The sequence below is a fragment of the Pelophylax lessonae genome, assembly GCF_965119305.1.
Source record: "Pelophylax lessonae genome assembly, chromosome: 5".
NCBI classification, from domain to species: domain Eukaryota; kingdom Metazoa; phylum Chordata; class Amphibia; order Anura; family Ranidae; genus Pelophylax; species Pelophylax lessonae.
In genome coordinates this window covers 324,370,123-324,394,149 of record NC_138772.1, presented here as the reverse complement: position 1 = coordinate 324,394,149, position 24,027 = coordinate 324,370,123, and the positions used below count along the sequence as shown (strand labels likewise).

At 40.8% G+C, this 24,027-nt stretch overlaps 1 protein-coding gene across 1 annotated transcript; it reads left to right on the top strand.

The window, feature by feature from the left end:
* Positions 1 to 19,498: 19,498 nt before the first annotated feature.
* LOC309555421 (proto-oncogene Mas-like) lies at positions 19,499 to 20,485 on the top strand (the record flags this gene model as incomplete). Its single annotated transcript, XM_082257443.1, has 1 exon — positions 19,499 to 20,485. One exon carries the CDS (start codon positions 19,499 to 19,501, stop codon positions 20,483 to 20,485), a length of 987 nt encoding a protein of 328 aa, XP_082113569.1.
* Between the last annotated feature and the right edge of the window lie 3,542 nt (positions 20,486 to 24,027).

Here is a 24,027-nt window from a genome sequence, read left to right as displayed (position 1 = left end):
GCCTTTCGTTGCCTCTGGGCAGCCTGGCACACATGAGCGATTACATGCTGCAGTGTCTCCACAACGACCGCCGAGTTGCCCACATTCTAACTTGTGCTGATTACTGGGTGGCCACGCTGCTGGATCCCCGTTACAAGGACAACGTACCGTCCTTAATTCACTCACTGGAGCGCGATCGCAAGATGCGCGAGTACAAGCGCACGCTGGTAGACGCCATGCTGCTGGCATTCCCATCTGACAGCGGGGCCACAGTGGAAGCACAAGGCAGAGGAGGAGGAGGAGGAGGTCGCCAACGCAACCAGGGCACCGCCAGCACCTCAGAAGGCAGGGTTAGCATGGCCGAAATGTGGAAAAGCTTTGTCAGCACGCCACAACAAACAGCAGCACCAGCAGCTCAGATGGAACGTCTTAGCAGGAGGCAGCATTTTACCAACATGGTGGAGCAGTATGTGTGCACACGCCTACATGTAGTGAATGACGGGTCTGCCCCCTTCAACTTCTGGGTCTCCAAATTGGGCACATGGCCTGAGCTTGCCCTTTACGCCTTGGAGGTGCTGGCGTGCCCTGCAGCCAGTGTATTATCTGAACGGGTATTTAGCACGGCTGGGGGCGTTATAACAGACAAGCGCAGCCGCCTGTCCAGAGACAATGTGGACAAGCTCACGTTCATTAAAATGAACCAGGCATGGATCCCACGGGACTTTTCCGTACCTTATGCAGAATAGCAATGGATACCGACCTTACCCACCCATTGTTCCATTTTTGCTCTTTCTCACTCTTTTGGGGTGTACCCTCATTTAAAATTTGTGAAAAGAAGCAGTGTTGGCTACCTCGTCCTCCTCCTCAGGGCCAGATTAATGTAGGGGCTATTGGAGCTGCAGCTCCAGGCCCCTACCTTTTATATAGGCCCCGGGTTGGCCATATTCACTGTTACCGCTCTTCTGTCACTTGTAAACACAGAAGTCTGGCTTCTATGCTCGCTTCCCCAGGCAGCACCCTCAGAACCTCCCCACACAGCGTGAAGGCCGGACAAGGAGGGACAGTTGGCGATGCATGGATGTGTTTATGGGCTTCAGAGACAGCATCCCATGTTGAATTAGGCATGCATGGCTGCACCCTTCCTCCTCTGGGTGCATGGCAAGGCACGGCCCTAAGGCCCTTCAAAATCCTCAGCACCAAGCCCATGATGCTGTTAATCCGGCCCTGGTCCTCCTCCACCGCCGCTTCCACCTACACCGCCCATAGGTGTGCGCAGCCTATTGCATTAAGGTGTGCACCCCAAAGTTGAAATACACATGCATGTGTTTGCCAGCAGGGAGAGTAATGTATCGGGGCCATGTACCTGTAGGCAAGGAGAAATAGAGCAGAGCAGGTCCCAGGGAGATCTTTCCCATCTCCTCACTGGCAATGCTATGTGCCCTAGGTGATTAGGGTGTGCCCAGGCACACCCAGCACACCCTGTGCGCACGCCTATGTCACCGCCACATCCACCACCACCTCAACCTCCCTCCTACTCCATATGGGCCTCGTCCTTCAGAGATGAAGAAGAACATTGTTTTATTTTTCTGTTTTTTTTTGTTGTTTTAAGTTATTTCCCTATCCACATTTGTTTGCAGAGCACTTGCCATGCTCTTAATTACGTTTTGCTGCCATTTGCAGCACTCTAGCCCTTTCCTTTGGTGTTTTAGAGCCATTTTAGTGCCTTAAAGTTCGGGTCCCCATTGACTTCAATGGGGTTCGGTGTCCGGGAAAAGTTCGGTAAAAGTCCGGGACACGGACCCGGACTTTTTTTTAAAGTTCGGCCGAACCCGTCGAACACGGACATCTAGGTGTCCGCTCAACCCTACTAATAACTGCTTGTGCCACCCTTGGCATCAACAACTGCAGTCAAGCGTTTCCGATAACTGCCAATGATTCTTTCACATCTCTATGGAGTAATTTTGGGCCCACTCTTCTTTGCAGAATTTTTAAAATTCTTCCACATTGGGGGGTTTTCCAGGGTGAATGGCCTGTTTGAGGTCATGCCACAGCATCTCAATTGGATTTAAGTCCGGACTTTGCCTAGGCCACTCCAAAACCTTCATTTTGTTTTGTTTGAGCCATTTGGAGGTGGACTTGCTGGTGTGTTTGGGATCATTGTCCTGCTGCATAACCAAAGTGTGCTTGAGCTTGAGGTCACGAACTGATGGCTGGACATTATCATTCAGGATTTTCTGGTAGAGCGCAGAATTCATGGTTCCATCAATTATAGCAAGTTGTCCAAGTCCAGAAGCTGCAAAGCAGCCCCAGACCATCACACTACCACCACCATGCTGTTTGTTTTATGCCAGATAGATGCACACCTTCCAAAAAGTTCAACTTTTGTCTCACCAGTCCACAGAATATTTGCCCAAAGGGCTTGGGGGTGATCAAGATGTTTTTTGGCGAATGTGAGACAAGCCTTTGTGTTGTTTTTGGTTAGCAGTGGATTTTGCCTTGGAACTCTCCCATGGGTGCTATTTTACCCAGTCTCTTTCTTATTGTTTAATGATGAACACTAACCTTAGCTGCGGTAAGTGAGGCCTGCAGTTCTTTAGATGTTGTTCTGGGTTATTTTATCACCTCCTGGATGAGTCGTCATTTTGCTCTTGGGAGTAATTTTGGTAGGCCGGGCACTCCTGGGAAGGTTCACCACTGTTCCAAGTTTTCTCAATTTCTAGATAATGGCTCTCACCATTGTTCGCTGGAGTCCCAAAGCCTTAGAAATGGCTTTGTAACCCTTTCCAGACTGATATTTGTCAATGACTTTGTTTCTCATCTGTTCTTGAATTCCTTTAGATTGCAGCATAATGTGTTGCTTTTTTAGATCGTTTAGCATGCTTCACTTTGTCAGACAGCTCTTACTTAGGTGATTTCTTGATTCAAAAGGTCTGGCAGTAATCAGGTATGGGTGGAGCAAGTGAAATTTTACTCAGCTTTCAGAAAAATGTGGTTAATCACAGTTCATTCATAATCTAGCAATGGGGGCAATTACTTTTTTACATGAGGCTAGGCAGGTTTGGACAGCTTTTTTTCCCTTAATAAATGGAATCATCATTTAAAAACTGCATTTTGTATTTACTCGGGTTATCTTTGTGTAATACTAACAATTGTTTGATGATCTAAATCATTTAAGTGTAACAAATATGCAAAAAAAAAAAAAAATCCGGAAGGGGCAGATACTTTATCACAGCACTGTAGACTAGCAGACCAGGAAGTGGTAGGGGCGAGCAAGTGTTTCCCTCCTTCCTGAAACCTTCCTGGCCTCTTCCCCACAACCCTGGCATGGTGGTTGCGGGGTCAGTGGGGGAATTATTAGGATCTATAAACCCCCTTTAAAATAAGGGGGCCCAGATAACCTCCCCATGTGAATGAGTAAGGGGTACCTCTGTTTACTTTATTCAAAGAGTTAAAATGTAAATAAACAACCTAACACATTAAGGAAATCCTTAATAGGAGAAAAACACACTGCACCAAAGCCCCTTATTAAAAAAATAAAATAAAATAAATGGTCTATGATGTAACACATCTTCAATCATGTTGTTGAGTGATGTGGATTCATGTCAATCACGATGCAAAGATCTCCTCCCCACAAGAAAAGGTCCTCAATAGAATTCCCCATACAGTTTACAGGCTTCAGACATGGTGCAACAAATATATAGTAATATAGTGCAGCACAATCCTACAAGTGATTATATGTAACCACCAACAACATAATCATAGAAAAAGATAAATATGGAAAGTCCAAATTATAATAAATAATTCAAATAAAGTGCCCAAAAAGGTGAAGGGAGGAGTCCTTGTCTTGCAGGTGATGAAAGAAGAAACCCGAAGCAAACTGGTGTAGAATTACCAAACAGGTGTGCTTTCCTAGGTGCTCAAATCTTCCCACCACCAAGAATTCTCTGCCTCTCACCTTATTACGCAGACCCTGCAGGGTCAAGCAGCATAAACCTTCCACTGTCAGGGTATACAGCTCCAGAGATATTCAACCAGCAGACACTGCGGGGTCACTCAGCATAACACATCCACTGACCGGGTTAAAAGCTCCAGAATGCCTCCCGCCTTAACAGTCCTTTGGTTTTTTCCGATACAGGGATGGAGACGCTGGGCATACCTGCCGGTGTCTCATTTAAAGTCCCACATAGCCCACATTGTCTATGTAACTAGGGATGGAGGCACCTCGCCTACAGGCTGGTGCTTTATTTAAAGTCCCACTGTGCGATTTCCGTGCGTTTTTGGTGGATGCAGACTAATTTGACCCCAGTTTTTTCATATACAGGGATGGAGACCATAGCATGACCTGCTTATCTCATGTAAAATCCAAAATATTTTGTGAAATTAGGGATGGAGGCACTGAGCTATACAGGCAAATTGCCTCATATAAAGTCCCAATCTGTGTTTTACACTGCATCCGCCAAGGGATTGGAGGTGTATGCTTCTCAGCTGGTCGTTTTCAGTTTGTACCATCTTAAGAACATTGCTATTAGAGCATTGAGATATCATACCAGTCGTGGATGGAAGTGGGTTGGGGGAAGTTTGGGCTACTCCCTCCCACCTGCTTCCTATCCACCCATTAAGCAACCATGTGCTCCCAGAGTGGAGACACTTAAATTTAAAAGTGTTAGGGACTGCAGATAAAACAGGGTGCCGTGTCGTGGCTCTGCAGCTTACATATGCGTTTGCAAATGCGTGTCAACTAAACCCCTGTTCTTTATGTATATTGAGACAGGTCTACTTGGTTGGTGGCAGACTGGAGGGTGAGTACATCCGACTGGGGGCTGGCTGGCTTCCATGCATCTCTTTTAATCCTTTTCAATTTGTTTTTTTCCGATACAGGGATGGAGACGCTGGGCATACCTGCTGGTGTCTCATTTAAAGTCCCACATAGCCCACATTGCCTTAACAGTCCTTGTACTCCAGTCAGGTGAATTTGCCTACGCTGAGATGATGGCTCCTTTCTGTGTTCACTCAGTCCTCCTGCTTCATACCAGCCACAGAGAGCCTTTCTCCTCTCTGACACTATTACGCCAATACTCTATATTGTATATTAATTATTATCATTATTAATTATTGTATATTAATTATTATTATTATTATTATTAATAATTTATTTTAATAATCTATTAAGGTCTGCTAGTAATGAATTCAACAAAATTCAAATGACCTCCATAATCCTGAATTTTTAATGCTTACATTCCTGTGTAAAAAATCCTTAAATACTCTTAACTGCATTTGGAAAATGCTTTGCCGTGTTTGATCATCTGAGGCAGGAAAGAGGATCGAAACTACATATTAGGACACAGTGTAGTAGCTCATAATGGTGAAACACCAAATATGGTATTACACAAGTCAGGTGCTTTAGGACAGGCCTGTGCATCTCATATGCAAAAGAATGTAAGCTTAGTGTCAGATCCGCAATTGCAAGCTGGGAAATATGAGCAAGTTTCATTTATGAAACAAAACTCCACTTTTTTAAGTATGTAAGCTGTAATATCAAATGTCTAAGAGTATTCAGGTTTTTGTTTTTAGGGTACAAGGCATAAAGAAAACATTAAAACTGTTAAAAAAAATAATAATATACATACTATCTTTTCTATTTGTACTATCAATAAAAAGTAAAAAAACTAACCTGGACTCTAATAATAATGTTACAACATTACCTAAAACCAGCTAGAAATTACAAAAAAAAAAAATAAGACCTTAACAGTGGCCACATCTACGTCAGACAAGGATTGTTTTGAGACAATGTTCAAATAAAAGGACAATTCTCATATTTCTAGAATGCAGAGAACAGAACTGAAAACTGAACTTATGATGCACAAGCTTAGAGTGACTCAGTTTTACCCGACCTGGAACAACAACCTCCTGTGTCTCTAGCAGGTAATGAAATCAATAATTAAACCATAACATTGGGGTATTGGAATTAGTTAAATGTAGATTGCAGATTAGATATTATAATAATACTGGAGAGTTTAAATAAATGTATTAGGTTGATTTATTAAAATATGTTTTTTAACTTTACTCAGTGGCACTGTATTCTTTTTGAACAGACAACCAAATGCAAAGGAAATTCCTATTTTTTTTTTTTTAATTCCTTTTCACATGCTTGCGTATTTACAGTGAATAGTTGCCTTAATTACAAATGCTGTTCATTATTCTATTGCCCCCTTACTCAATTATGGCCTCTCTAAAATGAACTGGCACATTTTGCATGTATGATTCACCCTATTTATTTCCTTTAGCATTTCTGATGATTTTTAAGTTTTTTAATTGACCATTTTCAATGGCGGCAAAGTACTAAATCTTATATTGTAAACTGGCTGAGCCAAACTGCTTAATGATGATATGATGAGGCAGGCTTACTAAAGGAGTTGAGAATCTTAACTTACTAAGGATTTATGTACGCTCATAAAATCAATGTGTGTGAATATTCATTCTCCTATCCAATCATGTGCAGATGAACTAAGTATACAAGGATTTTCTTTTAACATAAAAATTAACTTCAATTTTCCAAACATGTTCAAAGCAGATTCCTGTTTTCTTATATTATCTGCACATGATCGGGTATTCAAAGTGAACACAGCTAAAGGTGCAGATTCTCAATTCCTTTGGTAAATCAACCCATATATTTCAGAATTCTACATAAACTTTTTCTGTTAAGTCGCCCCTTGTCTGAGGTTAGAGGTTATGTAAAGAGTGCAACAAATGTTGTTTAAGAGTAGGTAACAAATCATTGTTAAATAACGTACTGCAAATTTTTATATATTGAACATTACATTTTAACATACTTTATAATGTTCTTTGATTTGGTTGCATTTTTACAATGTCTTAGTAAGTTTGTACATAGAAATAAATATTGTTGGGTCTATGGAGGGCAGAGCTTTAGGAAAGAGCTATGAAATGTATTTACTTGCAAATGGTCAATAGAGAAATAATATATATATTTTTATCCCACTTATCCCACAGTACTGTACCACCTAACAAAAGCACACTATACATTTATAAATATAGAACTTTTTTTATAAAAAGGTACTTTACCAACATGTAGGGTTCAGCTGGCTTTACTCCCTAAACTCCTCAATTTAATGTCAATGTAAACACAATGCAAAAGAGTAACAAGGCATTGCAAATGCCTCATGATTGCCTCTATGGCATTTATTGCACATGTGAGATGCATAATTAGTCAAGATGATAGTACAAAAATTCATACAAAAGAAAACCAACACAGATGAGGCGTCTGGCAAACAATATTTACCATGACCCAAACCTGTGCAAAATGCTTCAATACCCATCCTAATGTGATAGATACAGATTTTGATCGGCCATTGGCTCTATTAGATAAAAGTCATGTCATGGCCATAGAAAAGGAAGAGAAAGTAGACCTCTAGTTCTTCAAAAAATGCGGATTTTGTAGGCACAACATAAGGCAGTCATTATAAAATATAACAATCTTTATTACAAATATATTTAAAACATCATAAAATTATTGCAACATCCTCTACTTTCAGTAAGTCAACAGATACCCAATCCCAAGCATGGAGGCAAAAAATCCAGTCATGTAGTACTTATGGTGTATGAGAGTCCTCCAAAAAAGGATATATCTCGTATCAACAAGGGTATCCAAACCACAATTCCTCCATACTTGTTGGTCATTGACTTTTTTATTCGCACTAATAACATATTTTCCTGAAATTTTAAATGTTAATGCAAACAAAAAAAAAGTATCATGGACAGTACTCAACTGTGTTGCCATAGAGATCACAGAAACCTTTGCAGAGGTGACAGACATAATGGAGCATTTGCATTTCTAACTCTGAATATCATTGTCCTCTCATTAGTGTGAATACGCTCTTTGATCTTTTAGAGGTGGATGATCAGATAGAATAAGACAATGCGCCAATTATGTGAACCATAGGAGCAAAGGAGTAAAACTGAATATTTCTTTAGCTAAACACATAAAATACATAGCCAACAGCTGTATAAAGAAAAGTATGCAAAGAAGGTAACTAAAAGCCTCAGTACCCTGGTGCAAAGTCTGAATAGGGCTCCTTGGGTCTCATAAAACATCTCTGATAATTTCATTCATATCTAGGCTTTTCTTTTTTAAATAAAACTGGTGTCATTGGCATCACCAGAGTATCTTTCCTGTAAAGCCCCAGCAGGCACACAAGAATTAAACTCACAACCCTTTAAAAGATAAGCAAACTGTATTTGTAGATTAGAGTCATAAAGTACAACAGAGCAAGTTGTCATATGAATATCAGTCCGCAAAAGCACAACAATAACTGTACGATTCACTTTTTAGAAATGCTTATAAAAGGTTTCAGTTTACACTGTTGCCCCACGGGCATAAATAGTAGCTGTCCTTATGAGATGATACACCCAAAGTGACCAACATGGGTAACTAACATAGGCCAATTATGTTACTTTAGCGCTCTTAAATAAAGAGGCTAGATTTAGGCCTGCAAAATACTGGCTTATAGTTAAACACAGTTCTGCCCTCAGGGTAAGCTGGGCAAGTCATCATGAGGGATCTTTTGGCAGCTAAGTTGGGTCCCTTCAAGATCGTTGGTGCACAGGGTGATGAAATTTGTCAGCAAAAAGGGTTATAGCAGCAGTATATCATAGGTGTTGAATTTAATGGAAGGGGTGGCTCCTTTCAAGCAGATGAATACTAACAAGGGACAGGCCCAGATACAGCCGCTGGGACCAAGTTGTATACCATAAAAATTGTTAAATAGAAGGTTGGGAGCAAGTGTCGGCACTCTGGAGTACAAGTACAAGTACTTCTGGGCTGTGTAGGGCTCTGCCTAAGATTGCTTGAAGCGATTCACACTGCAGTAGTGTGAAGGGGGGGGGGGGGACTGTGACTGTAAGTTTTTTTGCAGGTGAATGCAGCTTAGTGGTGGATTTGTGACTTTGGGTTGCTAGCAGATAAATTCAGCTTAATGGTGGATCTGTGACCCTCTCACCAAATACTTTCTTGGCAGTCATCTGATGATGATGATTTAGAGCACGGTGAGGGGCCCCCCTATCTTGTGATTATCGAGTGATGACGGCAACAGTTGTGATGTGACCTCTTCAGCAACTCTGGGCAATGGCCTCTGGATCACTGTATCCTCCCAACCGCCGATACTGTAGCAGACTGGCTCCCTGGTCCTACCTCACGGTCCTTATGCAACAGCAGTGTCCTGTGAATTCAGCACAAAGGCCCGCTCACCAGGCACAGCACGGTACAGCACCTCTTCTTTCTTCCTGCCCTGGTTGGTATGCTTTTCCAACTGCAAAAGCTCTTTTCAGGGCTTTCCTTTTTATGAGACCCTCCTGCTCTCAGGTGTATGTAGGTATTGTAATTCCTGCCCAAGGATGGCTATGGCTCATATCCTTCTCTGAAATCCATCTTACAAACTGCTCCTGTGTGAAGCCATCCACTAGTTAAATAAGACATAGCTGACATTGCCATCTTGTTGTCAAAAAGAGTTCTGCAATCAGTAACATTGTCCAGTGTTACATGTATATGGGACTTTCTGATTAAGATGATTGATTTTCTAAAGTCTTTAAGTAATATGATAGAGCTCAGAACAGCTTTTTGTAGGCAGGTACAGTTTCTACTTTCTCCATTGTGGGTGGCTCTCATCCATAGCAGCATTGCAGTTGAAGAGGAAGTTAAGAGGAGCATGGTTCCTCTATGGTTTCCTATGTAACTGGGGGGCTATATAATTGTATGACTCTGGCCCATGTGACTCTAGAAGCCATCTTGGGTCAAGCAGAACCTATTTAAGGCCATGGCTCCCAGGCTTGGCACACATTTTGCGAGTGGGTAGAGTAGAGACAGATATCCCTCCTGTTAGGGACAGACTTAGCAGCATGGAAAGGTTTATGTTGAGGAGGGAAAAAGTAAGGCCCACAACTTCTTTGAACATCTTTTTGTTTGGTCATGAGACGACCAGGCTGCATTCTGCCCCTCCTAACAGTTGATGTCAGTTCGGCTTAAACCTGCTCTCTACATGCTTTTGGACCCCTGAGTGTTCCTGATTGGTCTTTGCATATTTTCAATATGAGTTCTTCATCGCACTTGGACTGTGTGTTTTTAAATGTTATTGATTCAGGTGAAGTGTGATTTTTAATGATGGAATGGTTGTAAGCTATTAAACAATAGATGGTGGTTTTCTATAGCTGATTTCCACCTATGTGTTCCAGAATGAATAAGACATAAACATGTGTGCTTATTTCAGGACTGTGTTTCTTCCTTGGGGAACCCACTTTAATAGTAAGCCAGGAGTATCTTTTTTTTTCAGAGAATAGGTGCAGGAAAACCACCTTCTGGGTTATTTCTTGTCTCCACCGCCTACCCACCCTTGAGCACCGTTTCTTGGTTCCACCCCCTTCCCACCTGCCAGTAGCACCCTTTTTTGAAGAATACATAGCCAAGTATCATTTAGTGGTGCTAAGTAGACATGTGTAATTCGTTTCAGTCCGAATACAAATTCTGACAAATTTTTTGTTATGCGGAGATTCGGATGTATCCGAATCTTTGAATAATAAGAAACAAATAGTAATGAATTTAGTTGAAATTCAAGAAAATTTGTTTCCTTTATTCGTTTTCTAACAAATTCCAAATTTTCAGAATGATAAGAATTCGGATTGGTCAAAAAATGATCAACCAATTTGAATTCTGTGTGAAGAATAGGCGGTTGTTAAACAGTGGGCCAGGAAGCCGGCCGCCACGTCTTTAACAACCGACAATTTATCAGCTGTCAGCAGACTTCCACACTGACAGCTGAAATGTAAACAATGGCGTGGGGGTTTCACTTTAAGTGAAGTTCTCACTTTAGGTGAAACAAAAAAATTAAAAAATTCCTTTAAATATAGTGCCTGGGGGGTCCCCTTAGTCTGCCTGTAAATTAGCGCATCTGTACCACGTATAGAACCTGCTGCAGCAAAAATGACATTTCCAAAGAAAAAAATCACATTTTCAAATCACATTTTAATGAACTTACGGTTGCAATTGCCAGCTATTTAAAAAAAAAAATAAAGAAAAAATGGATGGCAAAATTAAAAAAAAAAAAAAAAAAACGGAGTGGGGTCCCCCCCGCAATACATACTAGACCCTTAGGGCTGGTATGGATTTTAAGAGGACCGCCACGTCAAAATATAAAAAAAAATGCTTGTGTTCCCCCAAGATTTATATCAGACCTTTATCTGAGCACGCAGCCTGGCAGGCCAGGAAAGGTGGGATGAGCGAGCGTCCCCCCCTTCTGAATCATACCAGGGCACATAACCTCCAAATAGGGGGGTGGGTGCTTTGAGGAGTCTCTTCCCAACAACCCTGGGCGGTCGTTGTGAGTGTCTGCAGGTAGGGGGCTTATCGGAATCTGGAAGCTCCCTTTTAAAATGTGAATGAGTATGGGGTAGATTGCACTCCTACTCATTCACCAAACAAAGTCTCAAAATAAAGAAAAATAGTATACAGTTTTTGACAAGTCTTTTATTAAAAAAAAAAAAAAAAAAACAATGTCCCCAGATTTAGATCCATCGTCAATAGTGACACCCGCCGCACCAGTGGACCAAAAAAAAAAAAAAGCTCTGCCCATGCCAAAGGCTGCCTGCCTAATGCTTACTCGGCTGGGTGATAGTTCCTAAATAGGTAAGGGGTGGGGCCACCTGGTGATGTTTTCTTTTCTTACTAATTTCTTTAATTAAAAATCTATTTATTCAGATCTTATACTAACCTTGGCAGACCCCTCAAAAATTAGATGCATAATATTTTAGGGTCACCTACAAAGTTGAAAGCTATTTGGAGCATAACAGATACCTATCCAGAAAAATGTTCTGGTCCCATGCAGGTTAAAGACTTTTATCTTACAAAATGATTTAGGTTCAGGCTTTCTCTAGAAACCTAGTCCTGTGTCATGTTAGTGTTTGTTCACTTGAAAGCCTTGGTTTAACTACTAGGCATGAAAGAAAATGAGAAAGTGTTCAATGAACTGAGCAGGAAAAGGTTGTGCTTTTGAATAATAATGTGTTAGCTAGTTTATAGTGTAATATTCTAATATTTACAAAATACAGGCATACTGTCATTTATAATACTTTCCATACTTTCATATCAACAGGGTTTGCTTCGAGTGAACATTTATAGTTTGCAAAACAAAGATTTGGTGAGTCAACATTTTCCTTAGAATATTTTTTTTTTTTAATGTCCCTTTCTTTATTTTTTTTTTTTTTAAAGACGCGGCTTTATTTTCTATACAACACATTGAGTAACAATAGATTTTTTCAGCTGAAAGAAGGGCAGAGCAGCATTGAATTTGAACAGTCTATCTTTTATTCTGCAAAGACAGGAAAAACTGGACGAGGTATAAGTTGCATGGGTTTCATATAGCTTTAGGCCCCTTTCACATGAAAGGGTTAGATTTCAGCTTTTAGCTGCAGATAGAGGAACTTATTTACCGCACCTAATGCAGACAATGCATCCCTATGGCCCCATTCACACACTGCATTTAACAATGTTTTCATAACATACGGTTTTGTGCATTTAAGAAAAAAAATATGACAGCGTCCGGGAACGATGTATCGCTGCTATCTGTATATAAACGCAGTTAATCACAGTACAAGGAAAAAGTAAGTAAACAGTTGCTATGCAAAAGGCAAGAATTTACTACCACGGCAAAACGCAGCCTCATGGAAACGCAAGTAATCACATATATATGCAATGTACAAATGTAAGTAATTTTCGTGCCAGGAGTGTTGGATTTTCAAAATAACAAAACATGCTTTTACCAGCGGCAGAACAACCGCCCGCGTGAAAGAGGCCTGAACTTTCTTGTTACTAAAAGTATCATTAATTAAAGTGTTACTAAACCCACAACAGTAGAATCAGTCTGTATATGCAGTAAAGCATGCTTGTTATACTCACTATAGAACCCAAGGGGTTAATTCTCTGCATTGTGTAAAAAGGCTGTTTGATCGTGTCTTCTCTGATCCTCCTTTTCTTCCGCTGTCCCCAATCCATCTCCTGATAGTACAGAGCCTTTGGAGTCACTCTGCACATGCTCAGTTTGGTGTGTATTGCTAGAGAGTTTTTTTTTCTTAGGAGGGTGCATGTGATCAGTACAGGGCCAATCAGCACTGTCCAGACAGAGGGTCAGGGGTCATGCAGCCTCATAGAACAGTCAGAGTAGAATGAAAACTCCTCCTACAAGCTTTAACTAGACACTGATATAATTCACAAGCTTGCTACATACTGCTGCTGAGAAAAAAGTATTTAGCAGTTTATATTTACTAAAATAATTGCATTTCCATGTTCTGTGTACTGTGGGAGACCATATATAGTGAATACAGGGTTCTGGGTTTAGTAACACTTTAATAAAATCCACTGAAATACTATCAATCTTTGGGCTTTTAACAAGTATTGCTTTTTGCAAGACATACCCCACAATAGCTGCCCACCAGTGTTAAGGATCCTGGCTACCTCAGGGCTGTGCACCCAAATATACAAACAGAAAACATTATTGAAACACCTAACAATGTATTACCATTCAGGAGTGCAATAGGAAGTAGGATCACTCTTTACTTTGTGACCAGCATCAGTTCCTGGCATTTTGTCATAAGTCATGAACTAAGAGTAGATTAAGATGGGTGTCTAAATCTCCCTTTCCTCTGAAGCCCGATCTACGTTTGGATTGCGTTTCAGAGGCTACTGACAGGCAGTGCAGAAGCGATGGTTCGCCTCCTCACCATCTGTTTTAACCCCTTACTTCTATTTAATACCACTTTAAATTTTAAAGGAAATTTTGAAGCTTTGAATATTCATCCAAAAAATGAATCATAATGAAACTAAATGCACATGTGTAGTTGCCAAAAGAATGCTTCCCTTACAGTGGTGGTCAGATTGGCATTCTTGCAGACAGCTAAAAAGTGAAATGGCCTCATGCAACTGGCTTTACCAAGTGGCATTAGCCTAGAACTATCAGTCCCAGAGGTCAATTAACCCCAGCTCAAGGGATGGCTATCAACATCAGGAGGAACCCTGGTAGAGAATGGATGCTTTAACTTCACAACAAGCAAAAATTATTTTTCTAAGAGCTAATGCTTGATAATCATAAAAAAATATTGTGAACTTTTGGCCGTCATCCAATTTGAATAATAAACAACCATGTATATAGAAAAGTAGGACATTAAAGGCCACAAAGGACAGATGATCAAACACGTATACAAAAATATAAATATTTTACATCCATATACTTAAAAGACTGTTGTACAAAACATATTCCTATTAGGAATATTGCTTGAGAACTGAGATCCAGGAGCAAGCCCACCTTCTCTATTAAATTGTAATGATCCAGGAGGAGGCAGTGCTTTTCCACCAATTCCATTCAAGAACTCGCTGCTCAGCGACTCTTCAGCCCACATCCCTGGGGTGGACAACTAGCAGGTGGATAATCTCAGCTGCCACTGCTTTGATCAAGGAGAATGGTCTCTTCATCCAGATGTATCCACTTTGATATGGCAAAGATGTTGGGGGATTCCGCATGTGGACATCCTAGCTTACAGATTCAACAACAAGCTACCGCTGTTTGTTGCCAGAACCAGGAATCCTCTAGCACTGGCTTCAAATACCCTAATAATCCCCTGGCCTCAGTTCAGGCTTATTCATGCCTTCCCTACAGTGTGAATTCTGTCTTGCCTGCTCCACAAAATAGAGCAAGAGAGAAAAGGGATGGTTTTAATTGCACCAAACTGGCCCAGAAGAACCTGGTACACAGATATACTCAGAATTCTAGTAGACAACATCTGGCCCCTTTCCAACAGACAAGATCTGCTATCTCAAGGTCCCCTACTCCATCCTGCTTCTCAGTCTCTAGCTTTAACATCATAGCTGTTGAATCCCAGGTCTTAAAATATAGATGAATTTCTGAGTCTGTAAATCCTACCTTGCTGAAAGCAAGAAAAGCCACTGCCAGGAATATCAATTATATTATCGTACCTGGAAATCTTATTGTGCCTGGTATGAATGCAGTCAATTCAAATTACTCTGTGCCCCACATTCTGGCCTTCCTACAAATAGGCTTTGACCACAATTTGGCTCTAAGCATGATTAAACGGCAGGTATCAGCCTCATCCTTCCTTTCTCAAATGCCTCTTGCTTCACACTCCCTTATAAAAACCTTTATTCAAGGTGTTACTTGCAGCACCATGTGATTATCTGGGACCTTAGTTTCACTCTGCCTTGCGGAAACCACCCTTTGAACCCATCAAGGATATTCCTGTAGAGATTCCTGCTGGCAAAATACCTTTTTTTGTAGCTATCGTATCTGTCACATGCATTTAAAAACTGGTAGCCCTTTCCTGTAAAGAACTTTGCCTCATATATCACAAAGACAAGTTTGTTGTCTAAGACCATCCTTTCTTCCAAAGATGGTTTCAGCATTCCAGCTCAATTAAGATATTGCACTGCCATCCTTACGCCCTGCTCCTAAGTATCCAAAGGTATTGTCTTTACCCCTTTAAGCTCACCTTAAGGAACTTGATTCCAAGAGCTTATGACCTTAAGCAAAAACCTACTCCTGTGCCATTCCAGCAGACTGATGGGTATTTTCTTGGCCTTTCAGCACAAAGCCTCTGTAGCCCAACTGTGCAAGGCCACCACCAGTTTTAGCAAGCAGATGTCCAATCTTCTTGTGATGCAGCTTTTGGCTTCAAGGTTGTCATAGTGGCACTCTGAACTTGGGACTTTTGACCCCTGTTGTTTTTTGGTTCAGTTGGCACAGTTCTGTTTGCCTAGCTGTTGCCCACACTTTGTATTCATTGCTAGCAGACGTCCCATGGTGTAGGAATATATAAATATGCTGCCCTTGTCCTGTACTGTACAATTAAGGTAAAATTAATTTTAGACTTACCCAAAAATTCCAAATCTTGGAGTACAGTACAGAACACAGGTCACCCTCCCTGAACAAGGTGAAACTGTGTTTACTTTAAATACCCAATCATGTGCTAGAAAAAAAAAAGTGTATTTTTAATTTGCTTCACACAAGTTTGGGTATTCAAAGTAAAATCAGCTACAACCTATTTACTAACATTCACTTAGCTGGGTGAAAAGCTTCTACTCTCTCAGTAGATCAATACCACTATTGAATGATACTCTTGAGATAGATGTCTAAACCATTATGCATCTGCAGCATGCTTGACAACTGCTGACAGATGGTGTGGGTTGAACTCACCAATTGGCTTTCTTCCTACACAAACCATTCCAGATAATAGAAATATTGTATTGTCAGACCATATCACTTTTATTGCTCTGGTATCCAGGTGTTGTGCTCTGTGCACTCGATGGTGCATTGGTAGTTTCTGAGTGATTAGCCCTGCCAATATTGTCCAGTTTTTGGAGGCTTGCTCTTTTTTACACAGAATCTTGTTTAATCCTGCAGTAAATTTATAGGTTTTAAGATGAAATTTGGGTATGGTGATTTTTACATGGGTACATTGGTCCAGCCTGAACCAATGTATGTATTTATGAGCCATGCCTGTGCCGTATGTGTGGAAGCTGGAAATCACTATAGTAGGCACCACTACTACAAGGATCTCTGCTAGCTTCTGGCTCCTGTGCCGAGCGACTGCCAATAATACTTTGAGTTTACTCCATAAATGCAAAGCATTCTCTGATTGGATGGGTTGGAGATATCATGACAGCACTTCTCCAACTCATCAAATCAGAAAATGCTTTGCATGCATTGAGAAAATGAAAAATGTTCCCTGAATGACCCCCATGCTGACTGAGTGACCTCCTATATTCATGATGCAACAAGGAAGCCACTAGTCTTGAAACTTGGAAGCTAGTGGAGATCACTGTACTAGTGCTGCTTACTACAGTAATTTCCAGCTTCCACAGGGATCCAACAGGTGTGACACAAACATATTTACATGGGTCCAAGCTGAACCATTGTAACTATGGAAACATTCCAATACCCAAACTTCAACTTTAATGTTTGTAAACCTCAACATGTGAACAATGTTCCTCTTTGCTGATACCATTTATTGATATGCTTGGCATTTTGTTGTTATTATTTGTTATATTGTTCCGTTTTACACATTTAGACCCAGTTCACACTACTCCGACTTGGGATGCGACTTGTGCGACCTCAAGTCGCCCCAAGTCGCTTGTCATTACAAATTCAATGTAAAGACAAGAACTCACTGCTCAAGGTGGTGTGATTGCCTGATGACTCACACCGGTGCATGCCCCGGCTCGCCTCCGTGAAAACTTGATAAAGGAAAAGGAATTGGCAGCACTCCAGGTTGAGTCAAAATCCAGATTTATTGACTGGACATCCAAATATGACAATTGTGACAAGGTAGACGCGTTTCACACACTGACTGTGTGCTTAATGATTAAGCACACAGTCAGTGTGTGAAATGCGTCTACCTTGTCACAATTATCATATTTGGATGTCCAGTCAATAAATCTGGATTTTGACTCAACCTGGAGTGCTGCCAATTCCTTTACCTTTAACAAATTCAATGTAAATGAATGAGAGCCGTCTTAATATGCACTACTGAAGTCACTCCGACTTCAGAAAAGGTTCCTGTACTACTTCAAGGCTACCTCTCTCCGACTTGTGCACATAGACTTCAATGGGAGTCGCCTCTAAGTCGAATCCTTATCTATTTTCAAGCGACTGTGATCAGACTTTCCAGGAAGAAGAAAAAGATTACCCAGGCATTCCCCACAGACAAAGTCGCCTATCATTTAAGTCTCTTCAAAGTCTCTTCAAAAATCTCTTCAAAGTCACACTAAAGTCACGCTAAAAAGTCGCTCCTTCATGGGGCGACTTTCTGGTCGCGGTAGTGTGAACCGGCTCTTAACCGCTTGCCGACTGCACACAGTATATTTACTGCGGCAGTCAGCCCCGGCCAGGCAGAGTGACGTAGATCTACATCGCTAGCCTGTGACCGGCTTTTGAGCCAAAAGCGGGCGAGCGCGCGCCCGCTGAGGCGCGTGCCCGCCCCGGCTTGTTCACAGAGGAGTCCGCGTGTGTGACCGGCGGACCCGATGTCCGCCGGTCACACTACGATCGTCGGTAGAGCAGGAGAAAGGCGGGCGGCTTATGTAAACAAGCCGCCTGTCATTCTCCCCTGTGTAAAAATGGAGATCAGACGGTTCTACTATGTAGAACCATTGATCTCTGTTTTTACAATAGGAGACATGTCCCATCACAGTTAGAAACACGCCCCTAGGACACACTTAACCCCTCCCTCTCCAATACAGTTAACCCCTTCCCTGCCAGTGTCATTTTTACAGTAACAGTGCATATGTATAGCACTGATTACTGCAGTAATGTCACTGGTACCCCCAAAAGTGTCAAAAATGTCAGTCAAGGGTCCGATCTGTCCGCCGCAATGTCGCAGTCCCGCAAAAAAAATCGCAGATCGCCGCCATTACTCGTTAAAAAAAAAAACACCAAAAATGACAAAAATCTTTCCCTTTGTTAGTAAACGCGATAACTTTTGCGCAAACCAATAAAAATACGCTTTTTGCGATTTTTTTTACCAAACATATGTAGCATAAAACAAATTGGCCGAAAATGTAAAAAAATTTTGATTTTTAAATTTTTTTTTTAGGGAATTTCATATAAAAAAAAGTGAAAAATATTGTTATTTTTGCCAAATTTCCGCTCTTTTTTTGTTTATAGCGCATGATCAAAAAATCGCACAGGTGATCAAATACCACCAAAAGAAAGCTCTGTTTGTGGGAAAAAAAGGACGTGAAATTCGTTTAGGTACAGCGTCGCACGACCGCGCAATTGTCCGTTAAAGTCACGCAGTAAAAAATCGCAAAAAACCCCCTGGTCAGGAAGGGGGTAAAATCTTCCGGGGCTTAAGTGGTTAATATTTTTGCTGTTTTTGTTTACTGGTGCACTTGCAATTTAGGAAGCAAAAGTGTAGCATCTTTGGAACTCTCTTTGTTTCCTAATGTTGAATAAACACATATAAAAGTGCTAATTGATACAAATATTTATTGATGGCATATGCTACTAATTAGCAAATAACATAATATGAATCTTTGTAGCTAGGTTTTAATTGTACTGGAAAAACTATATGTTTTCATGTTGTATTTCCATTCATTTGGCTACCCTTTCTGCACTGCTTCTCAGAGCTACTGATAATTATTGCTAATATTCTGTATGCTTCATATATTTTGTTGGTATCACTGATTTCATTAAACCAAGTGTCCATATATGGTCTACGTATTGGGAGATTGCATGCAATATGTTGGTAAACCCCCTTCATATTGAAGACAGATTGTTCCTTCCAGTATTGAGCCACTCAGGGTTCATGTGGACAATATGGTAATGGTATGGTAAAAATATCTGCTATTTTATAAGGACATTGTGTAATCACTTACAGTTTGACGATCGCAGATAATCACCTTGTTTTTCCTTTTAATCTAGATCAAATTTACAACCAGAAAGCGTGCACAATGAAGATCATGTCTGTTGTCCACATGGAGGAGAATGGGAATGAAACAGAGGAGCAAATGGACAGAGACCCCCCTGACATAAATGTTACAGTTTCTGCCTGTTGTATTATCATGGTCTGCATATTCGGAATGCTGGGAAATGGAATAGCCTTCTGGTACCTTTCCTTTAGAATTCCTAAAAACAAATTCACAGTGTATATAATTAATCTGAGCATCGCTGACTTTACTTACCTATTTTTTAATTCAATTCTCATGGTATTTCAGATTGATGCATTGATGGGTGTACATCCAAAAATTCCAGGAATAGTTAAGGTTATTATTTCATTAGAGATATTTTATGATGGTGCATACCAGGCTGGTATGTTCTTCCTACTTGCCATCAGCATTGAGAGATGTCTTTCTGTTTTCTACCCCATATGGTATCGTTGTTGCCGTCCAAAACACCAGTCCTTCATAGTCTGCATAGGCTTGTGGTGTACTGCTGGGGTTGAAAGTTGTCTAGAAAACCTTGTCTGCACTGCAGAGGCATTTGCAGCAAGATCAACTCGATGTACAGGGGTTCAGGCAATGACTTTTGTTTTGGCCATTGGAATCTCCCTCCCACTCATGCTATTTTCCAGCACCATTTTACTTATCAAGATCCATAAAGCATCAGTAAAATGTCGACCTCCAAAGCTTTATGTCATCATATCTATATCTGTCTTTGTTTTTATGGTTGCCTGTGTGCCTATCAAATTTATGTGGCTATTAATGTACATGAAACTTTTGCCACATAACTTCCAATTGGTGCATTTCTTTTTTGCCAGCATCTTGTGCACTGTATTTGGCAGTAGTATTAATCCATATATCTACTTCATGGTTGGAAGACAAAATAAGCAACAATTACGTGGTTCAATTCACTCTGCTCTACATAATGTCTTTCATGAAGAGGAGGATGAAACAGAGAAAACATTTGCAAAGAGCTCTGAAATTAGTCATATTAGTTAGCATGTCAAGTAGTTTAAAGTGGAACTGAATGCAGAAATAAAAAACTTGTTTAACCCACTTATGTAGGCATTACATATATTTTTAAAATAGTACCTCAATCTGTCTTTGTGTCGCCACTTGTAACTCTGCATACCAGCATTGGCACATTTGACAGCATTGTAAGCCAATCAAGCTTTACTGCATTGCACAGTGCTGTAAATCTACCAAATGTAGCTTGCTGATTAGAGGAAAGAGCACAGAGATTACGTAATCATTGAGCTATTTCGCTAACAACTCAGATAACTGACCTGTATTGCTTTGACTGCAATGAAGAAATGTATTTGGTTAGCCTATAGTGTTTCGCAGGTATGTCTATTTTGGATTATTGGCTGAACAGATCTACAGATCTTGCAGCAGATAAGGCAGATCAAGCATTTAAATTGTACATTTAGCAACAGTGAAGACCAGGCACTTCATGGCACATGAAGTCACATTACAAACTTTATTAACGTAGGGCCTATTCATCCTGCCTGTATGCTAAAATGCTCTGTTTTTGAGTGCCAGGCAGTGACGGGGCTTTCCAATTTACTTTTTTTTTTTTTTTTTAAATTAGAAGTGTACAAAGTGTTTACTACATTCAGGTATCCGCAAAACAGCACATTAAGCCATCCTGCACATTATACCAAACGTTGTGGTTGGAAAGGGGCACACTGAAAACAATTGTTTCCTATGTGCTTTTGTGGTGACTGGCATTGATCTAGTCGTAAAAACTCCATTCACCGCAAACTGTGTAAATGGGTCCTAACTGTATTTGGGAATACTTTGAATCATGCTGGTAATAACCCTACACCTAGTTACTTTGCAAAGTTACTCATTATAGAATAGCTGAAAAAGGGGGGCATATGCAATCATATATTTGCATGTTATTGCATAAAGATCTGTATATTTTTAATTTTAGTTCAACAGGGCTGATTTACTAAAGGAATAGATACTGTTCACTCCAATCACCCACAAGCAGAAATCCAGTTTTTTTTTTTCACTTACACATACATAATTGCATATTCCAAAGTGAATACAGCGTTACCTTATTCAATAAGCTTAACGAATCTTCATGTTTCAAAGTTGATATTACACAAATTGCAAGAACAAGTCCTGCTGATGATGGACTTTACTGGCACCCACATGAGACCGAATCAAAATTAATAAAAAATATCAAACTTTATTTACAATATTCTAAAAATAATGTCATTGTGTAAATACATTATGGCCCTTGGCGGCAGATGGACACAGTACCTGACAGGCGGACCACCCCGGGACACTTTTTTGTCATTTTGTTTGGAGCCTAATTACAGGGATGGCTCTCCATTATTGATGTCACCGTGTGATAAGAGAAGTAAAAAGGTTGGGAAGAGAAGTCAAAAGGTTGGGATATATGTTACCATCTATCAGTATACTGTATATACTCGAGTATAAGCCGACCCGAGTATAAGCCGAGGCCCCTACTTTTACCACAAAAAGATGGGAAAAATGATTGACTCGAGTATAAGCCTAGGGTGAGAATGCAGGGTGGCGGGCATGGTACAGGAGAATGCAGGCATGGTACAGGAGAATGCAGGGCAGCAGGCATGGTACAGGAGAATGCAGGGCGGCAGGCATGGTACAGGAGAATGCAGGCATGGTACAGGAGAATGCAGGGTGGCTGGCATGGTACAGGAGAATGCAGGGTGGCTGGCTGTGTTTCACTTACCTGTTCCAGAGGCGCCTTCATTTTTAAAATGGTGCCGCCCGGCGCCGACACGTCATTGCGCACACGCCGCCGCCGCTCGGGAAAGCTGGTCTAAGTTCGGCTATTCCCGGCCTGTCCCGAGCGGCGGCACATGCGCGGTGACATGTATACGCCGGGCGGCGCCATTTTTAAATCTTAAACACGTCTGAGCGGCCGGGAACTTTTTTTTTTTGTTGACTCGAGTATAAGCCGAGGGGGACGTTTTCACCACAAAAAAATGTGCTGAAAAACTCGGCTTATACTCGAGCATATACGGTAATTATCCTCTTCTATCAGGACCTGTTGGGTGATACTGAATCTTCCCTTTAAACACTAGGAACCCCTTTGTAAATATCAGGGATTGGGAATCATCTTTGTTATTACATCTCTGAGATATATTGAGGAGCTGTTCCCCTGTGTCCCCCCAACCGGATGTTTTGTGACATGTGTGTCTTTCCGCCATTCCATATAATATGATACTCATTAAATTGGTCCTGAGGAAGCTACTGGATCAGCGAAACGTATCAAGCAGCGGATGAGAATACACAAACCTCTACTCCCAAATTTTGAGTATAAACCTAATAGAAAGAGGTGTCTGTATAGTGGTCCCAAGTGGGACCTATGTATCATATGACAATTGTGATTATTGATTTATGAATAATGTATTTTTGCAATGGCTTTTTTTTTTTTTTACATTTTTTTAATATTGTCAATAAAGTTTGATATTTTTTAATAATCTGCATTCGGTGGGTGAAAGTAAAGTCCATAATCAGCAGGACTGGTTCTTGCAAATTGTGCAATTTTCAAAAAATTTAGATGTGGCAAAGGTAGAGGTCTTCCTCTTTATCCGAGTTAATTTTGACTTTTCTAAGGGCCCTTTTACATTAATATTGATGCGCTTTTCATGCGCTTTTGTGCAGCTTAAGGATACATTTACATCAAATGCAGTGGGACTGTGTTGGGCAGCTATTCCAGCGCAGTCCCACTGAAAGGGCAAGGCAAAATTCCTTGTCTCCTATGTGTTCGGTTCACACCACTGTGGTTCGGTGGTGTGTGGGAACAGTACACTTTTTATCAACGCGGCAAGGTGAGAGGCAATCCATGCTTTGAACCATGTGTCGGCAATTGAACTTTATGAGATGCCTTTGGGACATCTGAATAAAGTTAATTAAAAAAAAGGAACAGTGTGATCATTTTGCTGATCTTATTCGTATTGCACTGCTTTGTCATGCAGTGGCTGGTGTGAGCCAGCCCTTAAGGGCTCTTTCACATTGATGCACTTTGTGATGCATTCCTATTGACTGACAATGAACGATGCCTTTTTGGTGCACTTATGAAAAAGCTGCATGCCTGACTTCTCAAATCGCAGTACACTTGCAGTGTGAAAGGTTACATAGGATTTAATGGGGAACAGTTTTCATGCACTTTTGTCACACTAGAAAAGCACGATAAATGGGACCTTAGTGAACAGCCTGAACACAACTCCAGTGTCTTCAACATATATTTATTTATATATGTGTATGATGCCAGAGCAGTGCTAATAGGCTACAAAGCAGGAGGGTTAGGGCTCATTTTCACTGGCACTCAGCCCTATACAGCGTGAAGAGCTGATTTTTGAACTAGCACTGAGCTGCTTGCAGCCAGCCTATATAAAGTGAATAGATATACAGTGGGGATCGAAAGTTTGGGCACCCCCAATAAAAATTTGTATTAATGTGCATAAAGAAGCCAAGGAAAATGGAAAAATCTCCAAAAGGCATCAAATTACAGATTAGACATTCTTATAATATGTCAACAC